Source organism: Pteropus vampyrus, unplaced genomic scaffold (assembly GCF_000151845.1).
Source record: "Pteropus vampyrus isolate Shadow unplaced genomic scaffold, Pvam_2.0 Scaffold20, whole genome shotgun sequence".
Lineage (NCBI taxonomy): Eukaryota > Metazoa > Chordata > Mammalia > Chiroptera > Pteropodidae > Pteropus > Pteropus vampyrus.
The window spans coordinates 12,992,287-13,016,866 of record NW_011888801.1 but is presented as its reverse complement, the minus strand read 5'-3'; the positions used below and the strand labels follow the sequence as shown (position 1 = coordinate 13,016,866).

Sequence of the window (24,580 nt, the reverse complement as noted above, 5' to 3'; positions counted from 1 at the left end):
GGGAGGATCCCTACAGCTTCAGCCAATTTGGGCACAGCCTCTTTGTGAGCGAATTTGCCCCTGCGCAGTTCCCAAAGAGGCCGGCTTGCAGACCATTCCTCGTCCCTCTCTAGGAGTGCAGGGCCTCCAAACTTCCCTGTGAGAATGGAAGTGCTCCATTGATGTCTGCAGGGAGCATCTCTGGCTTCTTCCAGATACAAAGGAAAATGGCTCAGGTGGTCATCTCCTCTCCTCCAACCCACCTTTCCCACTGCAGCAAAGGCCCCCTTGAAGTGCTTCTTGGAGCCAGCCCTCCTGTGCCCTAGTCCACTCCTCCCCTTTGAGGCTTTCCTGTGTCTCCATCTCCTCTTGAGGGCCACCTCCCCCACTCAGTTTTCCTCACACTGACGTTGCAGCACCCTAGGATTTCTATAGCTCTGGGTCACCCCTTCTCCCCAGCCACTGTCCTACCTGTCTGAATCACCAGCCCCTGCTGGACTTTGAGGCTCAGAAGTTCAGCTCATGTCCCTGCTCTTCGGGAGGTCTCCAGGGGTACTGCACTCCCCTCCCCACAGGTCTGACTTGGGCATCCCCCATGGTACCCCCATCAGCTCCTTCCCAACCATAAACCTGAGCTCTGTGAGAATGCCCCACCAGAGGGCTGCAAACTGCAGGTCAAATGAACAAATCCTGAGAATGAAGTGGAGACTAGTCAAAAGAACTGCATTGACTCAAAAGAACTCCCAACAAATGTCTTTCACACAAACTGGTCTGCATGACATCAAAATTTATAACCTAAGATTTGGAAGGACAACATAGATAAGCAGAATATATAATAATGGGACCCAAAACTCTCCCAATTCTCACAATATTTTAAGCCTTAAACTTTTGCACATCCTCCCTTCCTGAGAGCTAAGGGGTGCATGGTGGGTGGGGAAGTGTGTTGTTCCATTTTTCCTTTCGTACGTATTCAGAATATAAAGAACCATGGTTGAATTGATCCCAAGTCTTTATGTTCCTGTAGTAGGATGATAACACTTACTCTCTGTCATAGCTTCACCGAGGGCAGCATGCATATTTCACTCTTTAACTTTGGGCTTGGCCATTAACTTGCTTTAGCCAAGTAAACATCAGCAAAAGTGACCCACGTAGAGGTCTAGGCCATATTTGTGTATTTAGACTTGCTCTCTTGTGCTCTTGGCATAACCATGAAAGAAGCATGATCCGGGTAGCCCAACAGCCCTAGAGAAAAAAAATAAGCATGGACTGAAATATGTGACCTGGAGCCAAACTCAGCTAAGATCTGCCAAGACCAGCTCAACCCCAGCAAACTCACATATCCATGAGTGAAAAACAGATACTTTGGGTTGTTTGCCACTTTGATTTTTTAATAACAGCTGATTAATCCAGAAAATGATAATAAACAGCGTTTACTCAGTGATCACACTGTGCCAGGTGCAATGCTGGCCATTTTCCACACGTATTTCCATGTAACCTTAGCAACATCCCTAAAACAGAGGTGTTATGATTTCCATTTTACAGATAAGAAAACTGGAGCTCAGACAGTTAAAGCAATTTAACTGTCAAGTCTAGTATGTAAAAGGACCAATATTCAAATGCAGGTTTGTCTGCCCCCAAAGCTCATGCTGTGTGCCAAACTTGACTTCATATGGAGCAAAAGGAATAGTGAGAGAAACAGGGCCTCCACTCTTGAAGATGTGATAAACACTTTGTGCTAAGTAGTCCTGATACCCTGAGTTAGCAAAGCACATCGTTTTATTTCATGACATTATTTACTTTAAAACTCATCACAGCCAAGGGCTTTCTTTTTCAAATTATGACTGATCTGTTCATTTACACACTCCAATGTAGACGGTTCTGAAGACAAATGCAAACAGCCTCTTCAAAGGAAGCTCCGGTGAGTCATCTCTGCCTCATTGCCAAATGCTGAACACTGCAACTAGAGATTTGTTCCATAGCCACCTGTTAACTGTGAGAACTCATGTGTCGGGAGAGATGGTGGCGCTCCCGGAAGTACTCATGGCAAATGGGGCATGAGAGGGCCTCTTCTCTCAGATTCTTAGAATGTAGGTCAGGCCCAGCATATTCCTTTTTGTGGTGGGACCGCATATGGAAAACCAAGTCAGAGGTCATGCGAAAGGAGAGGTTGCACTTTGCACACCGGTTCTGGGTGGACAAGCCCAGGGAGGTGAATGTGGGTGGCAAGAGGGCCCAAGAGGCAATAGAGGAGGATGAGGAGGGTGTAGGTATCTGGGCCATGGCATGCTTTAGCCACAGTGTGGGGGCACCCAAGAAAGCACCACAGAGAGGAGCATTCTGTGGCAATGTTTGCAAGTTCCAGAAATCACCCACCAAAAGCTTGGAATTTGAAAGTTGACCCCAACAAGGGCCATCTATCGTTTTAATGAGTCCTAACAGTTCCCCGAGGGCATCTGCAGATCTGCCTTCCTGGAAGAAAGAGGTAGACCCAGGTCTCCCTAATGGATACCGGGCTGGTTTACTGAAGGCGCTTCTCTGCTCCATTCGGGTTCTGCTGGACCACACAGAAAAGACTGTGCTGCTAGATAGTTCCCTGGGGATGTCCTGGGTCAGCTGTTGGGGACTATGCTGGCCTGTGAGGTCACCATTCTCCCTATCCTTGGCCTGCCTGTCCTCCAGCCTTTTCTTGAGCCGAGTCACCTCAGTAAAGGCACTCTGAGCCTGTTCCCAGCACACTTTCTGAGCCAGTGGCTTTCCCAATCTGAGCTTGCCTGAGGTTTCTGACATTACTGGCTCAGCAAAGGACTCATCCTGACTACCACCATCCATAGAAGCCTCAGAGTCCAGGTGGTTCATTTTCTCCAGCAGCACTGGCTTGCAGCCCTGGCCCTGCTCAGGTTCACTAAGCTGACATCTGTTATCAGCTGAAGGGCTCTGCAGATCCCCCTTCCCAGCAGCCATGTTGACTAGCAGGGCCTGAGACAGCTTAGCAAGGTAGACACTCCAACGGCTGTCATCTTCAGGGTTTTGCTGGTCTGGAGGGCTTGGACCAAGGAAGAGCTATGAAATTGGAGAGCTCCCCTAATGGCTGGGCGAGCCACACTTGGACTACAGGACTCTGCAGAGAGAGGAAGCAACAGGCATTAAGAAGAGGTGCTCTTCACTAGTTGTTTGCATCCAAAAAACCCTGACTACTATAGATGCCACACTCACCCTGTCTCAGAGTTCTATGCCACCTACTTTCACCTCCAGGACTCTCTTAGGGAGGATGAACCACACTGCACAATGATGCCACCCAGACGCATGGCTCACCTGTCAGCATCCAGACAGTAGCCACTGGTGTTAACAGAGCACACAAGGTGTCCACCAGACAGTTATGACTTTGTTGACAGTTCTAACATGTTTGTACTCTAATTTAGGGCAGTTTTCATTCCTTGCCGATTTTCCCCCAAAACATCCAAAGTGCCAAGAACTTTAAGCACTTAGGGATAGGAGCTCCTGAAGGCACAGGTGTCCAGAGAGATAAAAGCTGAAGCAATAAATACCTAGGCATGAGGGGGTGGGTCTGGAGCTTGCTTGGCTTCTGCTCCTACACCTAGGGGTCAGCCATCTCTCTTCCATCTCTACTCACCGTAAGGGTAGACACTTTGTTCTCCTACCACATTAATCCACTTGTTTTTCTTCTGTTGACCTGGTAACTGTCAATTGTCCTTTTGTGTCCACCTGCTGGGCATACTCAAATGGACAAGCCTCTCGAGGCTTTGAGTGGAGACATATAGTGGCCATGTATGAGGGTGGCACTGAGGAGGAGAGGGTGCCATCATCCCTGCCAGGGAAGCATTCATCTCTGCCTTTCCATAATCAGCTCCATCAGTGGGAAACCAATCTCCAAGCACCTTGGGAAACCAATCTTCAAGCACCTTGCTCAGCTGGTGAGCAGTACTGCTAGGCTGCACTCCACCGAGTGCTCCAATTTTTCATCATTAGAAAATATTTATCCCAGGCTCAGGAGGACGTGGGCGGCTGAACTGCTTCTTCACAGGAACTTCCACAGGCTTGTTATGCATAAATACCACCTGGACTCATGTCAGCTCCTTCCTCTTGCCCTGCCTCCTATCCCTCATGAAAAAGGAAGCCATAACCAGGCCATCCCATGTAATCATCAAGTCATGTCACATAGATTTAAGTACACAGGCTCTCAGGTCAGATGCCTGGATCAAACCTAGCTCTCCTCTTACCAAACCTGTGACCCTGGACAAGGTGCTGATCTTCTCCTGCCTCTATTTTCTCATTTTTTTAAAAAAAGGATCATCTTGGTGCCCGCTTCATCAGGTGATTATAAAGATTAGATGGAGTAATATATCTAAAGTGCTAAAAAGGGTCTACGGCCATGCCACCCTGAACAAGCCTGATCCCGTCTGATCTCAGAAGCTAAGCAGGGTCGGGCTTGGTTAGTATTTGGATGGGAGACCACCTAGGAAGACTAGGTGCTGCAAGCATAAAAAATGAAAAATAAGAGATTGTAAGCTGACAAGGTCCTTGCAATCTGTGAGGTCAACCAAGGGTTGCCTTGCCTAAAAAAATAAATAAAGTGCTAAAGAGACTGGTTCAATAAATGTTAGGTTATATCAATTTATCAACTTATTATCACACTGGTACAAAGGGTCAGAATCATGGCCACCTTTCTTCTACTCGTATGCTCCCAGGGACCAGTGCACAATACTGTTTAATGAATGACCAAACAGCCAGGAAATTTCCTCAGCACTCCCCTCCCCCACCCACACACACTTAGAGAGAAAAGAGCTCTTAGCAAACAACTATGAGACCTCATTTTCCTGAGATATCTGAAGATATTCTCTACTCCAACTCAGCTGGCCAGCCTCCAGTAGTTCCAAGCTACAGCTCAGAAACTAGATCATATTCAATGACACCATCTATACCTCCAGCCAGTGGCTTCCTGTGTCTGCCTTTCTCTTCAGTTAGAATAAACAAGCACAGAAAATATCTCCTGTGCTCCAATCCTTTGGTTTCTCTAAACTCTGGAGATGCTTCTCAGACCCTTTTGGAAGATTCCAAAAGATAATCATCTATCCACCTCTTCTGCATATACACTGTGAGGTTCTTGGTTTTCCTGAAAAGAGAAACACACATTTTTCTAGTCATACTCTTAACTCTGGAACCCTAAGAAAATTAAAAACTGAAGAGTTACACAAGCTTCTCTGAAGGCTGACTGATGGTGACATGGAGCTGAGGGAGAAGAGGTCTTCCCAGCCAGCCCCCATAGGCTTCATGTCCAACTATGCCTAGACCCCTCCAGCACTAATGCTTGCTGTGTTCAAGCAAAACCAAATGCAAGATTCTCAGAATGCAGCCAGCCACCAGGCTCACAAGGAGGTCAGCTGGAGTCCTAACACAACTTGGCCACGTGGACCAGGTTTGTACATCAGACTTCCCGGCCAGCCTCTGCCTGATGTCATCAATAGTGTCATCTGCTAGAGAGATATAGCCTATTTAAAGGGGGAAAAAAATTTAAAAGCATTGAAGTTTGAGACTTAACCCAGAATTTTAAAAATGGTATGATTACCTGTTTTAAAGAAAAGTTGTCACCTCCTGGGTTTCTGAAAAAGAAATCTTCCAAGCAAAGCACACATAATTCTAAGTCATTTGAAAACCAACCCTTTCCCCTCAGCCTACCCCAGAACTCTAATACATTGGAAGTCAGTGGTTAAAATGACTTAAAAGACAATTTAACTCTTTAATCAAGAAAACAGTCTTCTGACTCAAAGTTCCAAGCATATACCTTAGAATTTGTCCAATATACTTTGATCTAAAATGAAAAATTCTTTCAATAAACACACTGCAATCCTCTTCCATCATATTTAATTTTTGTTTACTTCTTCTGTGTGATTTATCTACTGACATATCAACTGAACAGTTAAATATGCTGAATTATCATTAAATATCACAATAAACTAAAAATGCAAGCTAAATTATTTATAAGAACCCAAAGCTTCAATTGTTAGGTGGTAATTAATAGCTTTAAAAACAAGGTTTTTGGTTTTTTGGTTTTTTTTACAATTTAGTGTGTGTGTGTATAAAATATAGTTTTAGTATCGCGTGTTTGAACATATAGCTATATATATTATAAAATATCACTAAATAATGAAATCATGTAACTCTGACAAAAATAAATTTTTAACAAAAAGCAAAAAATTGCTTTGATATACAATACTTCTATTTTATTCCTCAAAAATGATTCAGATTTATCTAGACTTCTTCTCTTAGAATGTGTCTAAGACGATCTTTGATATTAGAATAAAATATTTCCACCATGGTTCTATTTAATGTATACAAAAACATTAATTTCAAATGCTACAATAATTGCTGTAAAATGTCTGTCTCATTCAACTGTAATGACGTAATTTAATTTCTGCACATCAGCAGCATCGACAAGTACATATTTTGGAAATATATAGTGAATTTCTTATTTCAACTCTGACCCAAATGCTTCACATGCAAAGTCCTGGCTTTCCCATTGTCTCTCTCCCCAACAGCCTGGCCTTGGCACTGCTACCACACAAGGATAGTATGGGCCCCTCTGTCCCCTAAATATTCTGGCAAGGTTTAGCTTCCTTAGGTGCTGTCTATGCCTATTACTAAAGGTAAATGTCAAGAAAAGGATTCAATTTCTGCCTTGTCTCTAAATCCAAGTATTTTCTTTTACCTTGCCCTGAAAACTCAGGGATTTATAACTTGTTCATTTATGTATTTCCCCCCACAACAGGACTGAACAGGTTATATGCCCAGATCTTGAGATAGAATCTGTCAGAGAAAGGATCTAGGGCAGATGCACCTTTATTAGTCTAGAGCCTTGCACAAGTCCTGGCTGAGAATAATGGAGCAACATAGGATCAGTGAATGAGAAGATAGGTGGATGGATGAAAATAACTGCAGCCCAAAAAATCAACTTAATTTTATAAACTAAAAGCAACAAATGAACAAGACAAACAGAGACTGGTGGACTTGAACAACAGTTTAGTGGTTACCAGAGGGAAAGTGGGGAGGGGGGAAGTAGATAAAGGGTAAAGAGGGTCAAATACATGATGACAGAAGGAAATTTAACTTTGGGTGATGAACATACAGAATGCAATATACATATGATGCATTATTGAATTGTACATTTGAAACCTATATAATTTTATTAACCAATGTCACCCCAAAAAATTTAATTAAAAAAATAAAAAACAAAACAACAAAAATCAACCTGGGGGATGTGTGTGGGGGGAGGGGGGAATGCAAGGCAGATTTCTTGTGGGAAATCTGGAGAAGAAGGGAGGGGAGAGAAAGAAGGCAAGGGAGGTGGATCTGGTTTAGGGGTAGGACAGGGGGAATAGGCAGTAAAGAAGAGATAGACCATAAAAAGTGAAATAGATGAGAGAGAAAAACTGGAAGAGACAATGAGACAAAAGACAGAGGCAGAGGGCGAGGACAGCGTTGCACTGGGAGAAAAAGGAGAGAGATGGAGAAAGCCGGTGTCAGAGGGAAGGGAAGAACCGGCAGTCAAAGGCAAGACTAAAACTCTGCCCCTGGGAAAGACCACTAGAAGTGAGAGGAATCCCGACCCTCCATGCCCACTCGCAGCTCCGTCCCGGGGAGCAGAACAGCGCGTCTCACCTCAGTTCTCTGCTGTGCTAGGGACGCGTTTGCAGTTCGGCCGCCTCCAAGTCTAGCGCCACGCCACCCGTGTGAGAACTTGGCTCATGAGCCCTGGGGGTGGGGGTATCCCGCCTTCTGACTCCTCCCGCCTCAGGGGCGGGTCCTCGAGCCACGCCCTACCCAAGGGGCCCACAGGCCTTCAGGAAGGCTCCTTCCTGGCGACAGAACTCGCCGAGGAGGGCGCAAAGCGGACTTGCTTCCCGGGCACTGCTGGCCCGATCTCCGGAGGCCAAGCGCACGTCTGCACTCTGGCCGCTCGGCTTGGCAGGGCCCTCCTGGAGGGCTCAACAACACAATCCCCGCCAGACTCCCCAGCTGCCTCGGCTTTTGCCCTGCGCCTCACAACTGCGGGGCTGAGGAAAAGTTCTGGCTCCAGTTGCCCCACGGTGCCATCAACCCCCGCTGCCTCTGGAGGTGGTGCCCATGGCCAAGGCTTCGCTTGCTGCCGTTCACCTGCCCTGTGCGTCGCGACTTCTCTCTTGTATCTGTGGCACCCAGGCTAGAGCCAGGAAGTCAGTCCAGGTGGTCCACGCCCCGCGGCTGCAGATCCTCCACATGCTGCCCAGAGACCGAATCAGAGCTCCGGACTTTCCTTCCCTCTCCTCTCTCAGCAGCCGCGCAAGCAGCATCTTTGCGGTACCCAGATTTCGGTGTAGCTGACCCTCTGCCTCTCTGCCTTTCTCAGCCACCTCAGTTGTGAAATGATAGCGAAATAATGGTGAGTTCTGAGACCTCACAGAATGTAAAGGTGTTGGGAAGTTAACTACCCAGGGAGGGTGGGACAGGCTAGGGCTGAAAGGAGGGTGAGGGATGGCTTCTGAGTGGATGACATTCATGCCCGGGCTTAGACTACCTAGAGCTTTGCCCTGTAGTGAGAGTTGAGAGGGAATGGGAGTATAGCCTAAGGTAACCAGAATTGTGGCAATCGTATCCAGGTGTGTGGGTCGTGTTATGTGGTCCCAGAGGGGGTGCAGATCATGTTAGATTGTGGAAGAGGATCCTTGAGGGACTAACAAGAAAACCAGCTTTGAGTCCCTGCTCTTTACTTCATTCAGTCTCTCAATAAATGTTCTGGATTCCGATGGGAGGAGGAGTTGTGGGGACATGAAGGGACAGGCTCTGTGCTTTCCACGATCTATTACAATCTATTACAAAGATTAGATTGTAAAGGACAAAAATGACAAGTCTGAGGTGGGGAAAACAGGATTCAGAAAATACATTAGTACTTTGGGGGACGATCCCCAAAGCAAAACTTTTATGAAGAGAAACCACTGATGAAGATGGAAATAAGGCATCAAATCCTAAATGTGATACCTCACGCAGCCTCCATGAAATCACAGAACATCCAGGACAACCTTGAAAATAATTTGTGCATTTAGAATTCTGTATCTAACTGAACTGTTACTCAAAAGTGAGCACAAAAGAGATCTTTTCAGTGTACAAAGCCTAAGGTTATCACCCACACAACCTTAGTAGAACTACTAAAGAATTTGCTTCAGAATTAAGGAAATAGAACTCAGATGAAAGGAGAGTTTTAAGAAACAGGGTGAGCAAAGGAGCTGAAAAAACCTGAAGATTACTGGGAATATCTATATACTGAAAATCATAGAGACAATCACCAATTTAGAGAATACTTCTTGTTTTGAAAAGGTTAGCGAGAATGAAGTAGAGTTAGGTAGGTAGAGTCTCAGAGGGTAGAGCACTTCCAAGAAAGTTTCAGCCATTCACCTGGAGAGTCCTGAAGCCAAAGGAGCCTAAGCTCTCCTAGGCATGGGCCTTGCATCAGTGTCCCTGCTGGGGTCAGTCATTAGCTGGCAGCAAGAGTATTTCCTCTATCAATTTGGGGTGGATTGTGGTGGTAGGTGATAGGCTCAGAGCAGCCTCAATTATATTTCCTACTGTCAGAGATCTGAGTGGTGCATTTCCATGGCCCCTACAATGTAAACAGACTTGACTTACAAGACAAAGACAGAGTTTGTCGAGTTTGTTTGTTTGTAATCTAGTTATATACTTTTTAAAGAAGACACATCTAATACATAAGGACATAAGACAATTGACTATAAAGGAATGAAAATACATATGCCAGAGATGTTGGGCAAACTAAAAGGCTGAAGTCTACAGTACAGTAAAAACAATGTTAGGATTAAAGAGGGTAAATTTTCCAGAAAACTATAAAAATTTTAAACTGATATACACCTAATAAAGTAAAAATGATAAACATAAATGAGAAATAAAGAAGGAGAAATTTGTCAAATCCATTACTACGGTGAAAAATTTCAATACTCATCTCTCAAGAAGACAAAGTATTACTTAAAACATAGATTTGAACAACAAAATAAACTTGGTTTAATGGTTTTGTAAGTAATCTTCTACCCAATCATGTACTGAAACAAATCTCAATAAAATTCAGAGAAATAGTACAATACAGACCATGTTCTCATATCATATGCAATTAGGGTGGAAATTAATGACAGAAATAATATTTGAAAAAATATGTACAATTGAAAATTTAAAATTTTACAAGTAAGTAATTATGGATCAAAAGATAAAACTAAAATTAAAATATACTTAAATCAAATGGCAATAAAATATGACATGAAAACTTATGAGGTACAATGAAAGAGAAACTTAGAGAAAAATTCATGGCCCAATAGGCTTATGTTACAGAAAAGAAAGAGTGAAAGTCAATGATTTAATAATTTATCTAAAAATATTAGAAAAATAATAATAAAATAAACCCAACAAAAATGAAAGGAACATTTTAGAGAAAGAATAAATAGAATACAAAAATTAAAATCAAGTGAAAACAAACCAAAAATTACTTGAAAAGTTTACTATTGTAGATAATACTCTCATGAAATTGATTAAATAAGACAGTGCTTCCCAACTTTAAAAATATGTACATAACCTGCCCTAAGATCTTTTTAAAATACTTTTTTACTTATAGTTACCTCATGAAATTTTAATACCACAGTTTTACTGTACATCTCTTCATGTACTGTGCTTTATAATTAAAACAATAAGTATAATTATCATCCCCTGAAGGCAATATCTTTCCTGTTGTGAATGCAAAGAATAAGAAAAGAAATAAGTAGTAATAAGAATTAAAAAGAAGATAGTACTATAGATAGAGCATAAATATAAAAGTCAAAATTATTCTGAACAACTTTATACTGCTATATGTGAATACATGTCCAAATTCCTAGAAAAATATGTTACTTAAAATGACTGATCAAAGAAATAGAAGCACTAAATAATCCAGTGTGTTAGTCTGCTCAGGCTGGCATAACAAAGAACCACAGGCTGGGTGGCTTAAACAATAGAAATTTATTTTCTCATAGTTCTAGAGACTGAAAGTCCGAGATCAAGGTGTCAGCAGAGTTGGTTTCTATTGAGGCCTCTCCTCTTGGATTGTAGAAAGTTGCCTTCTCACGGTGTCCTTACTTGGCCTTTTCTATGCCTGCATGGAAAGAGAGCTCTGGCATCTCTTCCTCTTCTTATGAGGACACCAGACCTATAGGATTAAGGTTTCACTTTTATGACTTCATTTAACCTTAATCACCTCCTTAAAGGCCCTATCTCCAAATACAGCCACATTAAGAGTTAAAGCTTCAAAATATGAATTGCCTATACTATTCAGTGAATATCTAATAAATAATATCAGTAGTTTAAAGATTTTCAACAAAGAAAATCAGGCACAGATGATATACCAAATAGTCAAGAAGCAGATTATTGGGGTCATGTTCAAAGTCTTTCCAAGGAGAAACTAAAGAAAAGCACTAAATGCATTTTGTGAGGCTATTATTACCTAATGTCAAAAACAGTTAAGGACATTACAAAAATAGAGAATTATAGGCTAACCTCCCTCACAATCATGTTAAAAAAAAGAACTAAACTAATAGTAAACTTAATCCATCAGTGTTCAAAAAATCATCATGGCCAAGTTGGATTTAATATAAAATATTAAAATTGGTTTTACATGCATTAATGTAATTAATCATTTTAATATATTACTGGAAATATATGTACTATAAATTTTAAATAGTAAAATATGTATTAATCACTATAAGCAAAGAAGGATTTAGATAAATTCAACACGCATTCCATGATTTGTAGCAAACCAAGAATAGTAGGGATCTGGTTGTAGAAGACGGTAGCATAGGAAAACCCTGAGCTCACCTCCTCTCACAGACACACTGATTATACACCTACATGTAAGCAATTTATCTTGGAAAACAATTGAAGGTTGATTGACAGCTTCTTCACAACAAACAACAGAGAGACTACACAGAGAAGGGTAAAAGAGTTGGAGATGTGGTAACCATGGGAACCCTACCTTTAAGGGGCCACCTACAATGGGAGAGATATCACTGAGAGGCCCATACTCAGACTTATTTGCCCAGGGGCACAGTGATAAAATAGCAATTTAAAGGGCACATATACTATACATGAAAAAAATCCATTTACTGTCCCCAAGGAACCTATCAAATGTGTGGGGAACTGCAGGAACTTTCTGGAATCTACAGGAACTTTCCAAAATTGGAGGTGCCAGTGAGTGCCATTTTTACGTTCCCCCTACACCTAGATAACACAGGCCAGAATTCAGTTCAAGTGCTCCATCCAGCCTTGCAAGATCATCACAGTGCCCTCCCTTGGCCAGTGCCTAACCCAGCCAGCTAGCCCACTAAGGCACCCCCAGAGACACAGGCAGGAGGTACATCAACCTGTACTTGCTGTTGATCCAGCCAGTCGGCTCACCAGAGGACCCCAGGAGCTGTGCACCCAGGGCATCTGGACCTGTGCTCACCCTAGACCCAGCCAGCCAGCCCACGAGGGAAACCTAGGCACCATAGACTTGCTTTGATTCCAGCTGGCCTGCCAAAGCCACCCTAAACATGCAGTCTACATAGAGATTACTTTTAGCAAACACATTCCTTCAAGATTTGGTGAGGTAGCTCTTTTGTCCAATTCATAGAAACCAATAAAGAAAGTCAAATAAACTGAGGAAACAAAGAAATATATTCCAAATGAAAGAACATGAAAATCACAAGGGGGGAAAAAACCTAGTAAAACAGAGATAACTAATTTTCCTGATAAAGAATTTTTGGTAAGGATGCTTACCAAACAGGAGAAGAATAAAGGAACACAGTGAGAACTTTAACAAAAACTTAGAAATATATATATAAAAAAAAATTAGAGCTGAGGAATACAACAACTAAAATGAAAAATACAATAGAGGGACAAATTAGAGAAGATAGAATGAATTAGCGACCTGGAAGACAGAATAATGGAAATTACCTAATCAGAGCACCAAGAAGAAAAAATAATTTTAAAAAATGAGAGTTTAAGAGACTTCTGAGACAACTTCATGCATACTAAAGTTTACATTATAAGAGTTCCAGAAGGAAAAAAAGAGAGAGAAGAAAGAGAAAACATATTTGAAGAAATAATTGTTGACAACTTTCATAAACGGGAAGGAAACAGATATCCAGAACCAAGAAGCACAGAGAGTCCCAAATAAATTGAATCCAAAGAGATACGCAATGAGACATATTATAATTAAAATGGCAAAATTTAAAGATAAAGAAAGAATCTTGAAAGAAGCAAAGGCCAAAAAACAAACAAAGAAAGAAAACAACAACAACAACAAACACCTACTCACATACGAAGAAAACTCCATAAGGCTATCAACTGATTTCTCAGTAGAAACTTTGAAGGCTAGAAGGGAATGGCAAGATATATTTAAAGTGCTCAAAAGAAAGAACTTACAACCTAGAATACTCTGCCTGGCAAGATTAACATTTAAAATCGTAGGAGAGATTAAGAGTTTCCCCAAACAAGCAAAAACTAAAGAAGTTCATCACCACTACACTGGCTTCACAAGAAGTGTTAAAGGATCTTCTATAAGCAGAGAATGAAAGGCCAAAACCAGAAATAAATATATATATATGAAAGAAAAATCACATTAGTAAAGAGGAATATATAGTAAAGGTAGTGAATAAACCAAATAAAAAATTAGTGTGAAGATAAAAAACAAAACTAGCAAAATCAATTGTAACTACAATAAGTAGGAGATATGTCAAAAATTTAAAGCATGGAAGGAAGAGTAAAAATGTAGCACTTTTAGAATATGTTGGAACTTAAATGCCTGTCAGCTTAAAATATATATATTATACCTCATAGTAACCACAAACCTAAAACCTACAAGATACACAAAAATAGAGAAAAAAACCCAAACACAACATTAATAAAAATCATCAAACCAAAGGCAAGAGCCAAGAGAAGAAAAAAGGAACAGAGAAGAACTACAAAAACAACCAAAACAATGAACAAAACGTCAATAAAAACGTAGTGATAATTATTTTAACTATAAATGGACAAAATGTTTCAGTCTCAAAGGACATAAAGTGGCTGAATGGATTTTTAAAACAAGAACCATCTATATGCTACCTACAAAAGACTCAATTCAAATCTAAAAACACACAGACTGAAAGAGAAGAGATGCAAAACATAGTCCATGCAAATAAAAATTGAAAAAATAAAGCTGAGTTAGCAATAGTCATGTCAGACAAAATAGACTTTTAAACAAAAGCTATAAAAAGAGAAAAGAAGGGCACTACATAATAATAAAGGTATCGATCCAAGAGGAGGATCAACATTCGTAAATTTTATGTACCCAACATAGGGGCCCCTAAATATATTTTAAAACAAATATTAACAGACATAAAGGAAGAGTTTACAATAAGAGTTGATGATTTTAATACTCCACTTACATCAATGGATAGATCATCCAGATAGAAAATCAGTAAGGTAACATTAGCCTAAAATGACATAAAATTTTAGCCTTAAGTGTTAGACTTATTACAACAGAGATAGAACATTAAATCCCAACCCAGCAGAATGTTTCAAGTGCACATAAAACATTCTCTAGAATAGGTCATATGTTAGGCCACAAAACAAATCTCAATAAATTTAAGATCAAAATGTTATCAAGCATCTTCTCCAAACATAATGAAATGAAACTAGAAATCAATTGCAAGAGGAAAACTAAGAAAAACACAAACACATGGAGATTGAACAACAGGTTACTAAACAACCAATGAGTTAGTAAAAAAATCGAAGAGAAAATGAAAAGATATCTTGAGACAAATGAAAACAGAAACATAACTTTCCAAAATCTAGGGGATGCAACAAAAGCAGTTCTAAGAAGAAAGTTCATGGTGATACAGGCCGACCTTGAGAAACAAGAAAATTCCCAAATGAACAATATAACATTACACCTAAAGAAACTAGAAAAAGAACAAATAAAATTCAGAGTAGAAGGAAGGGAATAATAAAGAGCAGAGTGGAAATAAACAAAATAAGGGCTAAAAAAAATAATAGAAAAGACCAATGAAACTAAGAGCTTATTCTCTGAAAAGATAAGCAACATCAATAAACATGTAGATAGATATATTGAGAGAGGGAGGGAGGGAGATGGAGAGGGAGAGGAGGGGAGAGAGAATGAGAGAGAGAGAGAGATAGAGAGAGAGAGAAAGAGAGAGAGAGAGAGAGAGAACCAAGTAAAAGTAAAATCAAAAATGAAAGTTACAACTGGCACCACAGAAATACAAAGGCTCATAAAAGAATACTATGAACAATTATACACCAAGTTGGACAACCTAGCAGAAATATTCAACTTCTAGAAACATATAATCTTCTAAGTCTTAAACAGGAATAAATAGAAAATCTGAACAGAATGATTACTAGTAACAAAATTAAATCGTCATCAAACAACTCCCGACAAACTAAATTTCAGAGGCAGACAGCTTCAAAGGTGAATTCTATCAAATATTTAAAGAATACCTATTTTTTTCAAATTATTTCAAAAAAAAATTGAAAATAAAGCTTCTAGACTTATTTTATGAGACCAGCATTACCTTAATATCAAAACCAGACAAAGACACTACAAAAAAAGAAAATTAGAGGCCAATATCCCTAATGAACATAGGCAAAAATTCTCAACAAAAAATAATTATGCACCACTTAATTACAAGGATACATTCTGAGAAATGCATTATTAGGAAAATTTATCATAGAGCAAACATCATGGAGTGAAATTACATAAACCTAAATGGTAAAGCCTACTACTTTAATTATGTGTGCTATACTTTTATGCAACTGGCAATAGAGTAGATTTGTTTATACCAGCATCACCACAAACATGTGAGTAATGCATTGCACAATGATATTATGACAGCAGTGACATCATGGGCCATTGGAATTTTTCAGCTGCATTATAATCTTACAGAACCATTGTCATATATGTGGTCCATCACTGACTGAAATGTTGTTATATGGTACATGACTGTACTGGCAAACTGAATTCAATGATACATTAAAACATCATATACCATGATCAAGTGGTATTTGTTCCAGAGATGCAAGAATAGTTTAATATCTATAAATCAATCAATGTGATATACTACATTATTAAAACCAAGGATAAAAATCTCATGATCATCTCAATACATACAGAAAAAGCATTGGAGTAAATTCAACATCCATTTATGATTAAAAAAAACTCTCAACAAAGAGAGTATAGGAGAAATATACTTCAATATAATAAAGGCTATATATGATAAACCCACAGATAACATTATGCTCAACAGTGAAAAGCTGAAATCTTTTCTTCTAAGATCAAGAACAAGACAAGGATGCCCACTCCCACCACTTTTATTCAATATAGTATTGGAAGTTCTAGCCACAACAATCAGATAAGAAAAAGAAATAAAAATACATGCAAATTTGAAAGGAAGAAGTAAAACTGTCACTATTTGCAGATGACATTCTATATATAGAAAACCCTAAATATTCCACGAAAAAACTATGAGAACAATAAATGAGTTTAGTAAAATTTCAGGATACAAAATTAATATTCAGAAATTTGTTGCATTTCTATACACTAATAACAAACTATCAGAAAGAGAAACTAAGAAAATAATCCTATTTACAATTGCATTAAAAAGAATAAAATATTTAAGAATAAATTTGAACAAGGAGGTGAAAAATTTGTAGTCTGACAACTATAAGACATGATGAAAGAAGTTAAAGACAGCATAAATAAGTGGAAGGACATACTGTGCTCATGGATTGGAATGATTAACATTGTTAATATGTTCGTACTACCCAAAGCAATCTACAGATTTAATTCAATCCCTATCAAAATACCAATGGAATTTTTTGCATAACTAGAAAAAATAATCCTAACATTTATATGGAATGAAAAAAGTCTCCGAATAGCCAACACAATCTTGAGAAAGAACAAAGTTGGAGTTATCAAGCTCCCTGATTTCAAACTACACTACAAAGCTATAGTAATTAACTGTATGATCTGACATAAAAACAGACACATAGATCAATAAAAGGATAGAGAGCTCATAAATAAACTTATATTTATATTGTCAATTAATCTATGACAAAGAAAGCAGGAATATACTATGGAGTAAAAGTCTCCAATAAATGGGTTTCAGAAAACTGGACAGATAAATAAAACTGGACCACTTTCTTACACTATAGAAAAATAATAAACTCAAGGTGTATTAAAGATTTAAATGTAAGACCTGAAACCATAAAACACTTAGAAGAAAATATAGTAAACTCTTTGACATTAGTCTTAGCAATATATATTTTTTTGGGATATGACTTCTTGGGCAAGTGCAAAAAAAGCAAAAATAAACAAATGGGACTACATCAAACTACAAAGTTTTTCATAGCAAAGAAAACCATCAACATAACAAAAAGACAACCTACTTAATGGGAGAAGATATATGAAATGATATATCCAATAAGGGGTTAATATTCAGAATATATAAACTACTCATACATCTCAAAAAATCCAATTTAACAATGGGCAGAGGATCTGAATGGTTATTTCTCCAAAGAAGAAATACAAATAGCCAAAAGTATGAAAGGGTGCTCAATATCACTAATCACCAGAAAAATGCAAATTGAAACCATAATGATATAACACTTCATACCTGTCAGAATGGCTATTATAAAAAGTCAGCAAATAATACATGTTGGTGAGGATGTGGAATAAAGGGAGCCCTCCTACACTGTTAAGTGGGACTGTAAATTCATGTAGTCATTATGGAAAATAATATAGAGGTACTTCAAAAAAAATTTTTTTAAAACTATCATATGACCTAGCAATTCTACTTGTGTGTATTTATCTGAAGAAAACAAAAACCTTAATTTGAAAAGATATATGCACTCTTATGTTCACTGCTGCATTATTTACAATAGCCAAGATATGGAAGCAACCTAAGTGTCCATCAATAGAAGAATGGATAAAGAAGATGTCATACCTACATACAATGGAATATTACTCAGCCATAAAAAAATTAAATCTCGTCATTAACAACAACATGAAAGGAGCTAGAGACCATTATACTAAGTGAAATAAGTCAGAAAGACATATTCCACTTATCTGTGAAATCTAAAAAAGCAAAACAAATGAACAAACAAAAAAAAACACAGGAAGACACTCATAAATGCAGAGAATAAACTGATGGTTTCCAAGGGGGAGGAGAAGGGTGGGGAAATGAATGGCAAGGGTGAAGGGGAATAAGAACTACAAACTTCCAGTTATAAAATAAATAATTCACAGCGAAGATAGTTAATAATATTATAATAATGTTGTATGGTGGCAGATAGTTGCTAGACTTACTGTGATGATCCATTTTAAGGTATGTAAATATCAAATGACCATATTGTACACTAGAAACTAATGTAATATTGCAAATAAACTACACTTCAATAATAAAAAATAAAAAAATAGTATGGAAACTTTCTAATCTAATAAAGGATTTCTACCAAAAGCCTTCAATAAATATTTTAACGGTGATGTGTCAGAAGTATTCTCTTTAAAATCAAGAATGCCTCCATCATAGCTTCTAGTTAACATCTCATTGTAGTAGTTACCACAATGATTTCGAGTTTTGTTTTTAATTTTACATAGAAATCCAAATGTCTCTGCAGATATTTTAGAATTAAAGAGTTAGCAAGTTGGGTGAATGTATCAATAAATATAAACATTTCTTAATGACAGCAATAAACACTTTAAAACTTTATTTTTAAAATGCCACTTACTATAGTTGAAAAAATACAAGGTAGTTAGGGAAGGCACTTGACACAACAAGTCAAGATATTCATAGGGAAATTTATATAAAAGGCATTGAAAAAGACCTAAATAAATGGAGACATTGCCATTTTCACTGACAGGAGGAATCCCAATAGCAGATATCAAATCTCCGCAAATGTATATACATATTTAATGCTATTGTAATCAAATATTAAGAGGGTTTAGGAGGAGTGGAGACTTAGCTGATTCTCAATTTTACATGAAAAAGAAATGTCCAACAATTTCCGTAAGAAAAATGAGGTGGATGATTTGCCCACACTATTGTGACCTGGTCATTCGTGCCAATTCAATGCCAATAGGAATGGCCATTTTGGAGTGCAGTGAAGGAGGAAATTTCATTCGTTGCACAAAGCTCGACTGTGATACAACACAGTTGTGGAACATCACATCTATGGAGCAGCTCAATGGTGATACAGTTCAGTTATGAAACAGCACCGTCGTGAAACAGCAGGGCTATGAGGCAGCCCTGGGGCAATCCTGCTTTGGGGTGAGACAGCTCTGCTCTGCTCTGCTCTGCTCTGCTCTTGTCTGTCTGGTCTGTCTGGTCTGTCTGGTCTGCTATGCTCTGTTCCACTCTAATCTGCTCTACTCTGGTCCAATAAGACATCTTCAGTGTTTCAGCTTCAGCCTGGGAAATGCATCCGTCAGTCTTCAGTGGAAAGAGAAGTTCACTCTCCAAGCCGGAGGGAAGCAGACTTATATAGAGAGAAGTCCCTGCCTCTAGTTTCTATTGGTCACATCTTCATGCATATGAAGACTCCAAATACTCACAGTTTGATTGGTCCAATAAGCACTATCCTGATTGGTCAGAATGGAGCCACTCTGATTGATTGGTGAAGATGCTAATGTGGATATAGCTGTGCAGCTCTGACTGGACATGGAAAGTCTCAATTGTACTGGTCAAAATATAATTTTGAAAACTCCTTTATAAGGGTTGGCTTGGATGACAGGAACACAGTGCAGGCAGGCAGCTCAATGCAGAAGCAGGCAGATCATTGCAGTCTTCTCCTTGAAGTGTGATTTACTTGAGAGGCCCCTGTTTAGAAATGCGTCCTAGGCTCTGATCTTAACTTTGAGCCCAATAGCTACCATGAGCTTTTCTTAGTATGTATCTTCTTTCTTATGGTCAACACTATCAAGCTTGCTGTGAAAGTCTGTGTTTGTTAGGTTAGGTAATTGATACCCTGTGTGAATCAGATTCTGCTGGGTTATCTTATGGTAACAAAACCCCCAAGTCAATCACTTAAAAGCAACAAACTTTATTTCCCATTCATATATCTCATTATCCTGTATGTACTATATGCACTATCCATCCCAGGTTCCCAAGAACATGCTCTATATCATAGTTGCTCAGGTACAAGGCTGTTGGGTCCACCTGAACCATACCTAAATTCTTAAACATCCTGTCTATAAATAGCACATGTAACTTCTATTAGCATTTCATTGGTGGAATCAAGTTCAAGTCTGCCATGAATGTGGCAGAAGAGCATAATCTTTTCTTACAAGAGGGAGGGGCAGTGAGGAACAGTAATACAATGACCCACACTATAACAAGATACTGTGGGATTGACACTAACTAAATAAACCAAAAGAGAGATGAAAGAAATGGAACAGACCACAGAACCAGACCCATACCTATGGAATTTGAAACACATCAGAGGTGGAATGCATATCACTGAGAAACAGGTGGAATAGTAAACAAATGGTGCTGTGGCAATTTCTTCTCTATATGGAAAAGTATGAAATCAGATCCCTGGCACAAACCACACTTATAAATTTATTCCAGATGTATTAAATATTCAATGCGAAAGGCAAAACTTGTCAGATATAATCTGTTTCACCTTAACAAGGAAATTTTTCTTACATAGGGTACACAATAGTTCAAATCTTAAGTTTTTAAAAGTGACAAATCAACTAAATTAAAATAAGAAACTTCTGGTTTATTAAAAGACAAAAAATGGAGTGAAAAACAAGCAACAGTTAATAAAAGATTAGTATTTAGAGTTCATAAGGAATGTTAAAGTTTCAATATGGAAAAGACAAACACCTGAATCAGAGAATGGATACAGGCAGGAATAGGCACTTCACAAAAAAGAAAATGAGTGGCTCCAAAGCTCTTGAACAGACTAATCTTATCAGTAATAGGGAAATGCAAATTAAGACCACAGTGAAATATCTAATTAATAGGCAAGTATATAAAAATATGATGATACCAAGTGTCATGAAGGATGTGAAGTGAAGAAAAAATATGCTAATAGCGATGTTTACTAATTTCATCAATTCCAATATATCATTTATTTAAAATATTACATTATAAATACCACTGGAAAAGAAAAACCCAGGCAACACACGTTTTTTATCACTTGTAATTTTAGTTATACGCGCTGAAAGATGTAGTTTAGACTTATTAAAGAAAGATGTTTAGCACATATCACTTCATTTGTGCATACAAAAAAGGAAAAATAAAGTAAACTGGTTAAGGAATTATTAGATACTTTTAACATTCCCAGTCTGAGTTTTTGATTCACTTTGACTCGAAATTTCTATGCCCATGTATTTCTTTGGGGAAGAGACAAGACATCTTCACTCAGCCCTTTCTGAATTTCTGATACACAGAACTTGTGGGCATAATAATTTGGTTATTTTATGGTACTAAGTTTGGGAACGTTTGTTTCATAAGAATAGCTAACTGGAATGTCCCTCATGCACAAAGGATATTGGCATCCTTGCATGACCTCCTCCCTTCAAGACCCTTCCATCCCTTGGTCGATTTTGCTTTTCATATGAATGACCATTATAACACTCTAGTCTCTCAAGTCCTTAGCATTCTCACCCACAGTGATGCCCTTGTCTAATTCACCACAGCTGCCCTCTTTCAGTTTCAGTTTACAAAAAGGCAGGGTTTCTCTAGAACTTTAATGGCCAACTGTGAATGTTTGAGATAAGGAATAAATGGAGGCCTCTTACCCCACAAAGATCCCATAATTCCTACCTGTGATTGTCATATGCAGAACACTGAGCAGAGCTACGAGTCACAAAGTCACCATGCCAACCTTACTATCCATCATAACAGCAGGTGTTCCGCCTCTGCTGGGCCAGAGAAGGGCCAAGCAATTAGTGGGCATCGTTGCCCCAGAGTCAGGAGCTGGACTCTTCTGCCCACTAGGCAAGTACCAGGTGGAGGCTTGCATTGCACCTTGGTGAAAGGGCTGAGGGGCCAATACCCATGGGCACAAGAAGAGGCAGCAAAAGTGGCAACCGGAGGTGACTGAAGTGACCTGGCATCCAGTGGGTCCACAGGGATGGCCATGAAAATGGGAAGTGGTGACCCCCGGGTGCTGGGACCCTTGCCCTTTTTGCTGCTGTTGATGACACTTTCCCTGCTGAGGGTAGGTGGCTTCCAGTACAGCATTCTGGGCTGGAGAAATTTATACCACCACCTCAGCCAAGACTTGGGAACTTCCACCACAGTGACAGTCACTATAGGAGCATAGAAGAGAGTATAAGATCCTGCAATAGTGCTTTTGATCTCTACTTTGTCATGGACATGTGAGTGGCCCTCTTGCTTTGGCCATAGGTGCCACTCAGAGTACCTCTTTCTCCAGTGTCACTGCTGGCAGGAAGTGGTCCAAGGGAACTGCAGCCTCTGAATGGGAAGACAGGGCCAAGTAACAAGGTCTCTGTGGCCTCCTTGTTCCTAAGGCAGAAGGAATGCCCAAGAATTTATTCCCTGGGACTTTCTCATTTGGAAAGGAAAAAAGGACACCATAGAGTTTCTGGATGGCTCTCAACTTTCTATAAAGTTGGCCAGGATTTGTGTCCTGCATACCCCTTAAACAGCTGGAGGGGCAGGTGATTGCTAAGAGTTGCCTTCTCAAGAGTTATTAGAAGCTCGCTGTGGGTTTTGGGTTTCATTTTGCTGTGCTGATTTGTTTTTCACCCAAATGACTTCCATTTTTACCGGACTCCAGAGAGATTGTTGTGTGCTTCTCTGAGATGTTTCACTAAATAGTGAAAGTCTTCTGCTTTATTACTATAAGTGTTTTGCTTCTTTCTTTAACAGACCCACGTTACAGTTTGTGTGCACTTTTAGAACAGTTTGTTCTGTCTGAATGTGTCCCTGGGAAGCTGAGCTATGCATTGGGCACTTTCTGGCCTTCAAGGAAGGAAGGGAAGGGGCAGGGCTTCAGGCTTTAAAAGATTGCCTTGATTCAATTTTTAACTCCTCTGCTGAATAAATCGTACTTAATGGTTAACAGTGGCATGACGGTCCATAGTTATTGTTGAAATACTTACAGTTTCCATAGCCCTTTCGCTGCACTTCTGTCATCCTCAAAACAATTCTGGGATGTAGAGTAGGGAAGGTGATTCTATATTCAATCTTCTGGAAAGGGGGCAAATACTAGATGTTGGATAAAGTAGCCCAAAAGCTGGTAGTGATGACAGGACTCAGGTTGTCTGTGCTGCCCTCATTCCGACATTTCAGGATATACTGCCTCTGATTCCTCTGATTCTCTTTGGAGACTGATGATTTGGGGGGTATGCATGCCCAGCCCACCAGCTTCTGAGCAAAATCATGGGGTAGATTTTCCCCACATCATCACCAGTATTTGTTATTTCTGGTCTTTCTGATGGTAACCATTCTACCTGTTGTGAGGTGATATTTCAATGTGGTTTTGATTTGAATTTCCCTAATGATTAGTGATATTGAGCACCTTTTCATGCAACTTTTGACCATTTGAATTACTTCTTTGGAAAAATGTGTCTTCAGGTCCTTTACCTATTTTTTAATTGGATTTTTTTTTTGTAATTGAGTTGTGAGTTGCTTATGTATTTTAGATAAGAACCCCTTATCAGATATGTGTTTTCAAATGCTTTTGCCAATCTGCAGGTTGCCTTTTCATTTCAAAAAAAATTATTTTATATTAGTTTCAGGTGTACAGTATATTGTTTAGACATTCATATAGTTTATGCAGTGATCCCCCCAATTATTCTAACACCTATTTGGCTCTACACATATCTATTACAATACTATTGACTCTTCCCTATGTTGTACTCTATGTTCCTGTGACTATTTTGCAACTACTGCTTTTTACTTCTTCATTCCTTCACACTTTTCACCCAGTCCCAACCCCCTCCCCTCTGGCCATCATCAGATTGAATCTGTATCTGTGATTCTGTTTTCATTTAGTTCGTTTCTCTCATTCCTTAGATTCTGCATATAAGTGAAATCATATGGTATTTATCTTTCTCTGGCTTATTTCACTCAACATAATACCCTCTAAGTCCACCCATGATGTTGCAAATGGTAAAATTTTATTTTTTTATGGCTCAGTATTATTTCATTGTTTACAAGAACCATAACTTCTTTATCCAATCATCTATTGATGGGCACTTAAGTTGCTTCCATATCTTGGATATTGTGAATAGTGCTGTCATGAGCATAGGGATGCATAGATCTTTACAAATTAGTGTTTTGGTTTTCTTCAGATAAATACCCAGAAATACAATTGCTGGGTCATAAAGTAGTTCTATTTTTCAATTTTCTGAGGAAACCCAAAACTGCTGTCCATAGTGGCACTACCATTTTGCAATCCCACCAACAGTGTACAAGGGTTCCCTTTACTCCACATCCTCGCCAACACTTGTTTTCTGATTTATTGATGATAAGTATTCTGATAGGTGTGAGGTCATATCGCA

General features: G+C 39.1%; 1 protein-coding gene and 1 pseudogene across 1 annotated transcript; one reads left to right on the top strand and one right to left on the bottom strand.

Annotated features, from left to right (window-relative positions):
- Positions 1 to 1,965: 1,965 nt before the first annotated feature.
- On the bottom strand, positions 1,966 to 23,210 carry ZNF488 (zinc finger protein 488). Its single transcript, XM_011355378.2, has 4 exons — positions 23,177 to 23,210; positions 22,055 to 22,360; positions 5,422 to 5,486; positions 1,966 to 3,039 (listed from the first exon to the last, which is right to left on the bottom strand). The coding sequence occupies exons 1-4, from the start codon at positions 23,208 to 23,210 to the stop codon at positions 1,966 to 1,968; spliced, it is 1,479 nt and encodes a 492-aa protein (XP_011353680.2).
- On the top strand, positions 4,360 to 4,478 carry LOC111736598 (annotated as a pseudogene).
- Positions 23,211 to 24,580: the final 1,370 nt, after the last annotated feature.